At 56.6% G+C, this 12,831-nt stretch overlaps 1 protein-coding gene across 19 annotated transcripts in view; it reads right to left on the reverse strand.

Annotated features, from left to right (window-relative positions):
- TCF3 (transcription factor 3) overlaps positions 1–12,831 on the reverse strand; it is a 69,385-nt gene that overhangs the window by 11,348 nt on the left and 45,206 nt on the right. For 18 of the 19 annotated variants that reach the window (XM_057424570.1, XM_057424554.1, XM_057424553.1 and 15 more), the window contains exons 6-12: positions 12,312–12,379; positions 8,699–8,828; positions 7,512–7,561; positions 1,920–2,022; positions 1,512–1,651; positions 1,217–1,343; positions 337–395 (exon numbers count right to left, since the gene is read on the reverse strand). In XM_057424570.1, coding sequence (XP_057280553.1) covers positions 337–395; positions 1,217–1,343; positions 1,512–1,651; positions 1,920–2,022; positions 7,512–7,561; positions 8,699–8,828; positions 12,312–12,379 — 677 coding nt within the window. The remainder of the gene's footprint in view (positions 1–336; positions 396–1,216; positions 1,344–1,511; positions 1,652–1,919; positions 2,023–7,511; positions 7,562–8,698; positions 8,829–12,311; positions 12,380–12,831) is intronic. The other variant, XM_057424566.1, reaches the window with a different exon arrangement.

Below are 12,831 nucleotides of genomic sequence, written 5' to 3' on the forward strand. Positions count from 1 at the left end.
ACTGGGACTTGCAAGTCCTGGCAGGAGGGTCATGTAGGATCTGGCCAGACCAGCACGAGGCTGGATGGCTGCGGAGCTGGCTCATGGGCAGGGCCACCAGAACATCCCGTGCCTCGGTTTCCCCATCTGCCAAGAAGGGGTGTTGCAAAGCACCAGGCCTCAGGATGGCAGCACATCGAGGGGGGAAAATCCTCCCCGAGAGGCTGTTTGGCATGCATCCACCCAAACCTTTCAATGTCTCCATGCTGCCTGCTGCCTCCAGGCTCCCTCTTACAGAGGGAAGGGGCAGTGTGCAACAAAGCAGGGATGGGGCCAAGGGGCTGCAGAAGCTCTTACTGAAGCTAGTGCCTTCCCGAGCGCATCTCCTGAGCTCCCAGCTGTGGTTCCTCTGTTACCTGTCGAGAGAGGACACAGATGTCACTGCCAGGCTGCCAGGACAAGGCACCTGCACAAGACCTTCTCTGGGGTCACCTGCTCTGAGTGTTACTGCTTTGCTTGGAAATGAAAGGGATTCTTTATAAGATGCTGTTGAAGGTGCATGAAGGTGTTGATGGTGTCATGCTACCAACAGCGATGTTTCTGCTGCAGCATGGCTCGTATTTCATGGGGCACCTTAAATCTCTACCAACCCAAACTTGCTTTCCCTCCTCTAAACAAGAGGGTTTCTACGAATCAAGGTCAGGATCTTCACTTCCTGGGGAATAGGAATTCATTCCAGTAACAGGTTTTGTAACAGGTTCAGCAGGGTTAGAGATGAAAGCACTCGGGGGTTTAACACGGTACCCAAACACAACACAAACGCTCCCAGTCTGGACGCAGATGAACAGCTTCACACGTTCCCCTGCCTCTCCACAACGCAGGTGCAAACCCCACCACTCACTTCAGCCAAGGCACCTCCAGGAGACAATGTCCCAGGTCCTGGTCTCCTCCCAGATCCACCAAGGCAGGTGGAAACCCCCAACCCTGTCTCCTTGCTACTGCTTGCCCAGGTATCCAGCAGCAGTAACCTCGCTGTGCCTCTTCCTCAAGCAGTAACCCCATGCAGGGTTAAAAAGGGCATGAAATAAGAGTGTGCATCCATCAGACACAGCTATTGCAGCCTCAGAGGTTTGCACAGGACTTTAAATCTTCCCCATAAGCCTCTGCATGGCAGTGGAGAAGGGAGGGGGGGGTCATGCTGAGGACCATCCCATGGCTCGGGGCCATTCGTACGTACCCATCATGCTGTCCGTGCCACTGATGGGAGGCGTGTGACTGGAGACACCGTATGGCGTGGAGGCAGAGGAGAAGCCAGACACGGAGGGGAGCCCACCGTTAACCTCCCCTGAATGCAGCTGGTAGTTCTGGCAGAGACAGGGGAGAAGGGTCAGAGCCTCAAAAGGCATCAGCATCCAGGCCAGGACCCTGCTCCTCCCTGTGGGCAGCCACCCCGAGCTGCCAGCTCCAGGACAAGGGGACCCGTTGTCACTGGCTGGCTGAGGGACAAGGCACCCAGCGTGGGGACCCGTTACCATGCGCTCGTGCTGGTGTAAACTGTTGAAGCCGCTGGCTGGTGGGAGTGGGGAGGAGGAGCTGCCCAGCATGGCACCGTAACTCGACTGGCTCAAGGCACCAGGAGAACTCCACAGGTCTGCTGAGTTATGGAGCCCGTCTGGAAGGAAAAGCAGAGCTGAGCAGGGCAGGGATGCTCCAAGTGTTCCCCAGCCCATGCACGGGGAGGGCAGCCCAGGCTGAGGGACTGCATCTATCCACATCGTGTCTGAGCATCACCTCCTGAGCAGATCGGAGCCATTCTGAGCTCCTCTGTGCCTCATGCACTCCTGCCCCAAACTCCCTCCAGTTCTTCCTGTCACCCATAACGGGCCTGGCAGCCCCTGCTCTGTCCAGCTTGTAGGACACTGGGGTTGTTAATAACTCACCTGCCATATAAAAGGCTCCGGGATACACAGTGCTGGGAGGTTTCGAGGGAGTATATCCAGCTGGATCCCTGCTGTAGTCATCACCTGAGTTGGATGGATACACCTGCAGAGCAGCAAAGAGGTTGAAGAGAAGAGCCTGGCCACTCCACGGCCCCACATCCTCCCTATGGGGACAGAGTCAACCCCTTCACAGAAATCAGCTTCTGACTCGAGGGGAAACTGAGGCCTGAGTGGACCTTGAAAGGCTTTTTTGTTTTCACAGAATCCCAGCCTGGTTTGGGTTGGAAAGGACCTTAAAGCTCCTCCAGCTCCAACCCCTGCCACGGGCAGGGACCCCTTCCACTGGAGCAGCTTGCTCCAAGCCCCTGTGTCCAACCTGGCCTTGAACACTGCCAGGGATGGGGCAGCCACAGCTTTTCAGGGCCAATTGTCCTTCTAAATCCACCACCCTCGAAAGCTCTGACTGAAAATCACCTTGTGCCAGTGCAAAAAGCAGCATGCAAAGAAACTGAAACGCCCCTCAAAATGACATCAGCACTTCTGGTTACACCTTATTTTCATCCCCATTGATTCATTCTGAAACCACTAATAGTGGTTTTTGGTTTTTTTTTTCCTTCAATACCCACGAAAGCATTGCTCTGCCTGGAAGACGCAGCTCTCTGCAAAGGAAACCTGCCCTCAGTTTCTCTTTCCCCACACCCAGGCAGATCCCTCCGAGCTGAGGTCTTCACCCAGCAAGAAGGGGCAGAATTGTCCTCTTATTACTGGAACTGCCCAGAACACCAAGAGTTCCTTCTTGGTGGTGGTGCAATAGAAGACAAGCTCTGAAAAGCAGCAGCAGTTGCACTTTAATACATCACTTCATTTTCCCCTGCCAGTTCAGGTTCCTGCCTCTTACAGCAGCTTCCCTTGGAGCTGGGGGTGTACAGAGAGCCCCAGGGGCAACCCCTGCCCCTCGCACTGAGCATCTTCTGGCAGTGGGTGGCTGCAACCAAGGAGCTGAAGGCAACTTGCGGGCATCGGAGCTACAGGGAAATGTGGGAAATACAGAAAAGAAAGGGCAATTTCTGTCTGAGGAGCAGCTCAGGGAGGGGATCCTGCCCCTCTGCTGTGCTCTGGGGAGAGTCCCCCTGCAGCCTTGATCTAGCTGTGGGGCAACAGCACAAGAGGGACGTGGAGCTGATGGAGTGAGACCAGAGGAGGCCATGGAGATGCTGCGAGGGCTGGAGCAGCTCTGCTCTGGAGCCAGGCTGAGAGAGCTGGGCTGGGGCAGCCTGGAGAAGAGAAGACTCCTGAAGGGGAGACCTGAGAGCAGCTCCAGTGCCTGAAGGGGTTGCAGGGAACCTGGAGAGGGGCTTGGGACAAGGGTCTGTAGGGACAGGCCAAGGGGAATGGCTTGAACCTGCCCGAGGGGAGACTGAGATGAGCTCTTAGGCAGAAGCTCTTCCCTGGGAGGGTGCTGAGGCGCTGGCACAGGGTGCCCAGAGAAGCTGTGGCTGCCCCATCCCTGGCAGTGTTCAAGGGCAGGTTGGACACAGGGGCTTGGAGCAAGCTGCTCCAGTGGAAGGGGTCCCTGCCCGTGGCAGGGCTTGGAGCTGGAGGAGCTTTAAGGTCCCTTCCAACCCAACCCAGGCTGGGATTCTATGAAATAAAGAGTGGGGGAAGGGAAACTCCTGACAGACGCTGGCAGCTGCCTCCATCCCTCGCTCAAAGAAGAAAATCCACATCCCTTGGCCCTTGCTCACCGGTGCAGGGCAGCGCTCGGGTGAGGTGGGCGCAGGGAGCTGCACGTGGGCACCACGTGTGGCCGGGGAGAGCAGGGGAATGGAGGAGGCCGCAGGGAAGACTCCAGTAAATTGCCCTTTCCTATCATTTGATTAAATGGCGGGAGCTGGGACCGGGAATCGACTGGAGCACGTCTAATAGCCCCGCGCCATCTGCCAGTGCCTGGCTCCCGGCCAGCGTGCAAGGCAGCTGTGCTGGAGCGGGGAAGGGGGGGGGGAACACATCCATTTCATCCATCCGGAGCGAAAATGAGGAGAATAAAACAGCAGGGATGAGCAAAACGGGGGCTGCAAACCGCTCGGGAGCTCGCTCTGCCGTGTTATCCTCATCACCCCTGCGCCTTCCCCCATCTCCTGGCGGATGCGGGCGGAAAGGGGCAGGTTTCACCCCAGAAGCAGCCTCTGGCCCCTCCAAACCCCTCATGTCCCTGCTCAGTGCACAAAGCCACCTTAGCTCTGCCCGGCACCGAGCGAGGAGCATCCCCAGCCCCACGTGCGTGCGCTGGGAGCAGCCAGAGCCGGCGGCCGCCGGCCAAAGGCTGCAGGAAGCGGTAAATCACCAGCGCCAGGGCCCTGCTCCCCACCGCGCGCCCCAGCTCTGGCAGCAGCCTCAGGGACCTCCAGGTGAGGTCATTTCCTCCGCTCGGAGCTGCCAGCACGGCCAGAGAGCGGCTGGAGCAGCCCCAGCTCCGGGATGGAGCCGCAGGGCTCTGCGGCATCCTCCATCCCATCCCCCCCTTCCCTGGTTTTCTTGCTTAAATGGATGAACCGGGTGGGACCTGAAGCAGGCTGGAGCTGAACAGAGCCGGGGGCAGGCTGGGGGCTCCCGGGCAGAACCAGCTCCCAGGCACCGTGCTCGCTGTGGGAACCAAACCCTGCAGGAATCGACCCACACAAAATCCCTCTCCCGGCTTCCTCCGGCCGTGGCGGGGGCTCGGGGGCCTCATCCAGCCCTGGGTCCTGTACCTGGACATGCCAGCCTGCGGGAAGCACGGGCTCAAGCACTCCCCTTTCCAGCTCCCCATGGCAGGGAGGCTCAAAGGAAGGGGCTCCGTGCTCAGGGCAGCTCACTGCCCAGCCCAGCAGCTGTTTCACACGAGCTCACCCCAAAGGGCCAGGCACAGCCTCTGCCCTCGCCACCTGGCAGCACCTTCACATCCCCAGCACAAAGGCTGGGGGAGACTGGATCGAGAGCAGCCCTGAGGAGAAGGGGCTGAGGGTGAGGAGAACCCCCCCCCGTGTGCTGGGCTGCATCCCCAGAGCGTGAGCAGCAGCTCAGGGAGGGGATCCTGCCCCTTTGCTGCAGCCTGGGGAGACCTGAGAGCAGCTCCAGTGCCTAAAGGGGCTGCAGGAAACCTGGAGAGGGGCTTTGGACAAGGGCCTGTAGGGCCAGGCCAAGGGGAATGGCTTGAACCTGCCCGAGGAGAGACTGAGATGAGCTCTTAGGCAGAAGCTCTTCCCTGGGAGGGTGCTGAGGCGCTGGCACAGGGTGCCCAGAGAAGCTGTGGCTGCCCCATCCCTGGCAGTGCTCAAGGGCAGGTTGGACACAGGGGCTTGGAGCAAGCTGCTCCAGTGGAAGGGGTCCCTGCCTGTGGCAGGGGTTGGAGCTGGAGGAGCTTTAAGGTCCCTTCAACCCAAACCAGGCTGGGGTTTTATCATCCCTCTTTACCCATCTCACACCATTAGTGCCTCTTGGTGACTCTGGCACAATCACTCCCCTTTCAACCACCCTCAACTACTGCAGCCACTGACCTCGGTGAGTTTTTCCAAGCAGCCAGGGAATTACACATTAAAGCACTTTATTTTAATAAGTTGCTGATTAACCTATTTATTTTGCATGGGGTCCAGTGATAACACGGGGCAGGCTCCTACGCAGGCAAGTGGGACAAGAAAGAGCCTTTGATCTGCTGCCTTTGAGGCCAGCAGCTCAGATCCACACTTCCCTAGCTGCATCCGTGAGGGTTTCTCTGCCCAGGTGTGGAAGTTCAAGCACAAACCAAGAAGCAAACAGAGGGCAGAGGGAAGAAGCAGCCCTGCGGTCAAGGGGCGGCTGAGGTGACAGCCTCCTGTGCTTCCTGAGCTGGAAAAGCCAGTGTGGAAGTGGCGGCTCTGACACGGAACGGGCTGAGTTTTGGCAGAGTGGTTCTTGCTGTTAGAACTGGGGCCCTTGAGGGCACAGGCAGGACAAGGGGCAGCACTCCCCGTGGCCTTTGAAACCTGAGGCCAAACAAGGGCCATTTGTTGGGAGGGATGTTTTCCCCACATGTCAACTGGGGTTTAAAAGCTCCGCATTTCACAGTGAAACTCGACACAGCGATGATAGGGATTCTGCTTCAAGCAGGTTTCCCCTCTTCAAACACAGACTCTTGAAGAAACTCAGCACTGCTGACTGGAGCTGGCTTCTGCATGATGTGGGTCTGTGTGAAGCCATCACCACCCTCCAGTCTGCAAGCCCAATCTGGCACGTCCTCGGTCCCCTCCTCTCCCTCCATCCTCCCAACATCAGCATCTCAGGGTCACACAGAATCATTGAATGGTTTGGGTTGAAGGGACCTTAAAGCTCATCCAGCTCCAACCCAGCCACGGGCAGGGACCCCTTCCACTGGAGCAGCTTGCTCCAAGCCCCTGTGTCCAACCTGGCCTTGAACACTGCCAGGGATGGGGCAGCCACAGCTTCTCTGGGCACCCTGTGCCAGCACCTCAGCACCCTCCCAGGGAAGAGCTTCTGCCTAAGAGCTCATCTCAGTCTCCCCTCGGGCAGGTTCAAGCCATTCCCCTTGGCCTGTCCCTACAGGCCCTTGCCCAAAGCCCCTCTCCAGGTTTCCTGGAGCTCCTTTAGGCCCTGGAGCTGCTCTCAGGTCTCCTCTTCAGGAGCCTTCTCTTCTCCAGGCTGCCCCAGCCCAGCTCTCCCAGCCTGGCTCCACTGTTTGCCTCCTGCGTCCATCTCTTAAGGCAGAGCCTGCTGTAGAGGTTGCAGACCAGGCTTTGCGCTACCAGCAAGTGAACCCCCCAGCACGAGGCTTCCCCCACGCTGGATGGACACCCACGGGTGCTCCCTGGGGAACGGGCACATCCGATCAGCATGGGCAGCGGGTGGTGTGGCACACTTGGGAGAGGGCAGATCTCCAGCACAGCCCCAGCCTGGGCTCCACTCGCCTGCGGGGCAGAGCCTGCCCGTCCCCCTGCAAGCACGCAAACGCTCCGGTGAGGAATGCAGCCAGACGCAGGCCTGCAGGAACCCTCCAGCCCGCTCCAATTAGCTTTCCTGGAGATCCCATTACTTCTGGCCACAAAGACATTGTTCAGTTTATTCCCCTGTAACAGCCGCAGGAGCATGGCTAACATATTCCTACAGCCTGCTCGGCTTGCCTATAAAACAGCCCAGGCAGCGCACACACCTGGAGCAGCCCCAGCTCCCTGCCCGCCTTCCGACTGCTTTGGTTTCCCTTCTGGAGTGAAATCTGAGCACAGCAAGGATTACATTTTACTCCACGACCTAACGTCAAAAAGACGAGAGCCAGCAAAGGGCAGGAGGTGCTTTGGGGAGTCTGGGCTCCAGATGGGGAGATGCCACCAGTGGCTGCTCCACACGGGAAGCATTGAAGCTCCTTCACTCCTATTAACGTGCTGGTATCGCAGCCCCACAGCGCTTCCCCCTTTCTCCATCACAGGAAGCTGGGAAAACCCTGCCCCATCGTACTAAAATCCAAGCCCTTGATGTTGGGGGTGGCTGGACCTGCAGCTCTCATGGCAGAGAGCAGGGACACCCAGGGGATGGAGGAACAGGGAAAATGCTCCTGCCACTTACCGAGGAGGGGAGTCCAGGAGGCACCTTCCGGACCTTTTTGGGCTGGCCATCTGGTGTAGAGAAAAGAAGAGAGGATCTCATTTCTGCACGGGGTTAGGGGGAGGGAAAATAACAACAAGCTACAGCTAAAAGTATGCAAGGATGGAAGGTGCAACTACGGGCAGAGCTCCAGTCCCAAATGCCCCAACAGCCAAGGAAGCATCACCAGTGAAAACGTCTGAGGATGAACCTCTCCTCCTCATCGAGTGTGCACCCTTTGAAGGTGGGTTTCACCCCCACAACATGTGCTCAGGGCAGCCCCTCCCAAAAGAGGTGCTCACTGTGGGTTTGTTAGCTTATAACTCAGGAAAGCCCCAGCTGAGGAGGTGTAGGGTACCACCAAGCCAAGCCAGGCACTCGACTGGGTCATAGCTCAGGAGGAGAAGCTCATCACACAGAATGACCCAATGCAAAAGAACAAGTTTCCAAGCTGACACCATAAACCAGCAGCGTTTTGAAGTGGCGATATCAAAGTGGCTGCCTTTTTCTGAACAGCACTGGAAAAAAAACAGATGTAACACCAGTTGCTTCTGGTTTCGTTTGGTGGGGAAAGCCCAAAATAGCAGTAAGAAAGTGACTCTGGAGGGGGAACTGTGACAAGAAATACAAGTTCTGGAGAACGGGAGCTTGTCTTCACTTGAAAGCTGAACTCAACACCTGACCTTAGCCTGTGTTCAAAGCAAAGAGGCTTATGGGCAAACAGAGGCTTGTGGGCAACTCCTGATTTATAACAGGGAAGCAGGCAGGTAGGCAGGGAGAGGTCCTGGAGCAGACGCTGCCCATGTCCCTGGGCGCAGTGCCTGGACCTCCCATCTCTCCTTAATGGCTTTTTCCTGGCAGTCTGGGTCCTTGCAGCAGGACAGGGCTCCAAGGAGGGCCATTGGCCATGAAACCAACCTTGAAGGAGGCCCAAGGTTTTCCGTGAACAACTGCTCACGTGCAGTGTGGCTCAGGGGCAGCTTTAAAAGGACCTCCAGCCATTCGCTGCTTTCACCTCCTCTGACGTTCTCCAGAAAAGAGGAAATTGTACACGATGCTGAGCCCAAACCCCCTTTAAAAGCACAGCACTCATATTCACATTCATGTATGAATTCATCAGGCCACGCTGTGGCAGGAACCACAGCCGAGGGCAACGCGAAGCGACTTACCTATGCTGCTGTCAGCACCTCTCCTGCGAGGGTTGTTGGGGTAAGAAAAATACTGAGAGCCCCCTTTCACCCCGGTGGGGGAGAGCGTGCTGGGACTGGCGATTCCCATCTCGCTGGGCAGGAAACTGGTCTGCAAACGGGAGACAGAAAAAGCCCTGCCATGTAATCAGGCTGGAAAAGCACAGCGCTCACTGGGGGAGACCAGAGCGCCCTTGAGCCACCTTCCAACAGTGCAGGGGGGAAAAACCAGGCGAGCCAAGGGGCCAGATGAAAAGGCAGATACATGAATATGGGGGTGGCAGGGTTTTCAGGCTGTTTTCTCACTGGACCCCAGGAAGGAACCTCTCCAAGACCCAAGGATGCAAGCCAACAGGCGCCGTAGTGTGGAGCAGATGGGTCCCATGCTCACCTTGCTGCCCAAGAGGGCAGGACAAGGCTCTGCCTTTGACTGATGGCCCCAGACTGCTGAAGGCACAGAGCAGGTGACCATCAGGCGGGGGGGGCTCGTTACAGTGCTCCCTGGCTGCCCCATGGCCTCACTCAGGACAAAACTCTGCCAAGGTTTTACAGCAAAAGATTACACTGAGCTGCATCTCCAGAGTGTGGGGCAGGGGAGTTGGAACTGGATGAGCTTTAAGGTCCCTTCCAACCCAAACCATTCTGTGATTCTGTAATTACAGGTTTTGGTGTGCTTTGGCCCCTGTGGGGACACACCTGATGGTCACAGCATGTCCATCCATCCTCAAAAGATACGACTGATCAAGCAGCCCCGTGCTGTCTGTCACCCCCCCAACGCATCAGAGACCTGGCCTGGCTGAGGACCGATGCAGGGCTCACCCACCAGCAAACTCTAAGCCAGTCGCAAGAGACAGGCACAGTTACATGGCAGCACCCATGGACTCAGCCTGTCCTGGTCCCCCCTGGTCATAAACCCCAGCCCAGGGTGCTGGCACTGATGCTTTCTCCCCCATCCGCAGCATCTCACAGCCAGATCCATCGTGAATGATGCAAAGGAGCTGCAATGACTCTGCTGCAGGTGGTTTTCTCTTGCCTTCTATCAGGGAAAAGTCAAACCCCTCTTTCTGAAAAGAGGAAACTCCTCCCTCGTGTTTATCCCAGCTGACCTTGAGCTCCCAGTGTGGAGCCAGAGCCCAGGGTGATGGCTGGCTCCTGAGGCAGAGCAAGTATGGCTTTCTTATGGGAGCAGCCCAACGGCATTGCCCCTTTCACCTTGGGAGAAAGTAACATGTATTTACATGGAATCAGAGAGCTGGCAAAGGGCCTTTCAGCATCAAAAGCTCAGCTCTGACCCATCTTCCGAGGGCAACCCGCTGAAATAAAGGAGGATTTCAGGCTTTGGGGAAACTGGAAAGAAAACCCCACTGCTTTCAACTCCCCCGTCTCCTCCAGCAAGGGGTTGGGAAGGGAAAGAGGAGCTCGTGTGTTCACAGCTGGTGAAATTCCTACAATCTGTTCCACCGGTCATATTACCTTTGCACTGAAACGGCTCCGCGCAAACGGAGCAGCCCAGCCAAGAAAAGCAAGAGACCCAGCACCCTGGAGGAGATCCCAGAGGAATGCCGGCTCCTGCAGCAGGTATCACCAGAGAGGCATGGAGATAGGAAGGCAATCTCCTGGAGAAAGGGGTTTTCTTCCCATTGCCTCTCTCCGGGCAGAGGTTATGGGTTATGGGTTAAACAAGGGGGGAGCGGCAGCTCTGCCCTGGAGGAGGGAGTTTTGGGGAGCACCAGGGCCAATTTTCCAGCTCTTTTCAGACAGAAAAAAGGAACAGGTCAACCCCCCCCCCCATCCCCAAACTGGAGACAGAAGCAACAACTGTTCTGGGGGCCCAAGCAAGCGCGCAGACGGCCCCGCTCGCCTCCCAGCACCCCACACAAGAGGGGTTTTGTCTCCCCTCCGCATCAAACAGGCTCCATCTCCCCCCTGCCACCCGATCCAGACCCATGTGCCCACTCGAGGGCCTCTCCCAGGCTGCAGCACCATTTGCCCACCCCATTTCTGTTACCTTCCATCTTCCCCTCCTCCCCAAAGCCCAGCAAAACCATAACATTCAAAAGGAAGGCTTGGCATCCGTCCCATTCCTGCTTTAGCAGCTTCAGTGGTAAATGAAAGCCACTCTGGCTCAGCCAGCCAGCACAGCTGCTCCAGAGCAAAGGAAACATCCTCAGTTCAGAGAAGAGGAAATCATGACGAATTTGTGTGAAATTAAAACATGTAATATGTGCGTGTGTGTGTGTGTGTGTACATGTATCAAGTAAAAAGCTGTCCAGCCAAGAGCTGCTCCCCTGAATAAAATGGTGGGACTGTTGCCCTGGGGCAGCTGCAGCAGCACATCAAAGCAGAGGTGCTCGCTCCTTCCCAAAGAAACTATTTCTGGATGCTGGAAGCAACAAACTGGATTATCTCAGGGCCGGACAACTGCTTTCCCTGGCTCTGATTTATGCCTGGAGTATTCCTGATAGGAAGCAAGTTTTGACCCACAGCACAGCCTTGGTTATCCTGTTAGGGTTCGCACGGGGTGACCCAACAGGGCAAGGTTGTTGCTGCTAAAGGCTGTGTCCCTCCCTGTTGTTGAGATGAGCATCTGCTGCAAGCCCTGCGCTGACAGAATGATCATAAAACTGAAAGACTGCCTGTAATCCATCCCTTTATCCATCCATTATGCTCCGTTCCTGGCAGTGCCCAAGGCCAGGTTGGATGGGGCTTGGAGCAAGCTGCTCTAGTGGAAGGGGTCCCTGCCCGTGGCAGGGGGTTGGAACTGGAAGAGCTTTGAGGTCACCTGCAACCCAAACCAGGCTGGGATCCTATGATTCTATCCACACCAAGATGATGTTCCAACAGCACGGAAACCATGTCACAGACTCTCCCTCCCTGTAACTGGTGAATGTGGGGACATGGAGATGCTGGCTGTGGAGGAAGAGATGCACACCAAGTGTGATACTTGGAGGCAATGTGAGAGCCTCAAGGCAGGCAGCTGGAAGGAGACGGTGCCTCCTGGAGTGCTCCTCTGCCCACAGCCACCCTGGCACAAGGAGAAGTGCTGTTTGGATCTGACTCGCTGACAGTCCTCCAAGGGCAGTGTGGCTGGGTCCTATCTGATGAAATACTCATCAGCTAGAAACAGGAATAACAGTAACGAAAGAAGTGAGCTTGAAGAGGTTCTGAAAAGAACTGAGAAGCTGCTGCAACTCCATTTCTAACCTCTGACAACTCCCCTGAGCCAGCAATGCAAGCCTGAATAAACTGCTGACACCCAACAGACCTCTCTGAGCACAGGACCTTGGGCAGAGAGGCAAGATGCAAACCCTCAGGTTGCTTTTTATCCCCAGCTTGGCTGGCTGAGGTAGCAGGAAGCTCTTCCCTGTGAGGGTGCTGAGGCGCTGGCACAGGGTGCCCAGAGAAGCTGTGGCTGCCCCGTCCCTGGCAGTGTTCAAGGGCAGGTTGGACACAGGGGCTTGGAGCAAGCTGCTCCAGTGGAAGGGGTCCCTGCCCGTGGCAGGGGTTGGAGCTGGAGGAGCTTTAAGGTCCCTTCCAACCCAAACCATTCCATGATTCTGTGATAAATGAAGCAAAAAATACATCTTATCCTTACCTGGTTTAGTCCTGGCATCCCTGTGTCTCTTCCAAACGTGGAGTACGAGGTTCTTTCACTGCTCTTCCCTACAGTGGAGAAAAGACAAGGTTTTGTGTAAGAGGGAAGGGGAGATTTTGCAGGCACCCCCATTCAGGGTATGAATCCTGCCCTTGGAATCCTTCCTCTGCCCATCTGCAGAGGTTCCTGCCTCCAGGAATAGCTTGCTGCTAAACCAGGAGCACCTTACCAGTTCACGGGCAGCAGAGCCCGGCTGCTCCAGAAACAGCAAAACCCCCAACTGCAGCGCTGCAGGGAAGTGCTCGTGGCCATGGAAACTGGCAGTGTCTGACCAGAGCCACCAAATCCCTCCAGACACGCTCCAAAAAGCCAGCCAAATTTGGCAGAGACAGTGACAGAGCAAACCAGAAGCCAGGTGGGAGAGACCAGGCTCCACGGGTGCATTCCATGCAATAGGAAATCTAATTCCAGCAGTGTGTGATGCCGAGCTCCTGCTCCGTACAGCACAGGGATCACCTTC

Source organism: Pezoporus wallicus, unplaced genomic scaffold (genome assembly GCF_028554395.1).
Source record: "Pezoporus wallicus isolate ANWC-B61680 ecotype Strahan unplaced genomic scaffold, APGP_CSIRO_Pwel_v1 contig_8376, whole genome shotgun sequence".
Classification (NCBI taxonomy): domain Eukaryota; kingdom Metazoa; phylum Chordata; class Aves; order Psittaciformes; family Psittacidae; genus Pezoporus; species Pezoporus wallicus.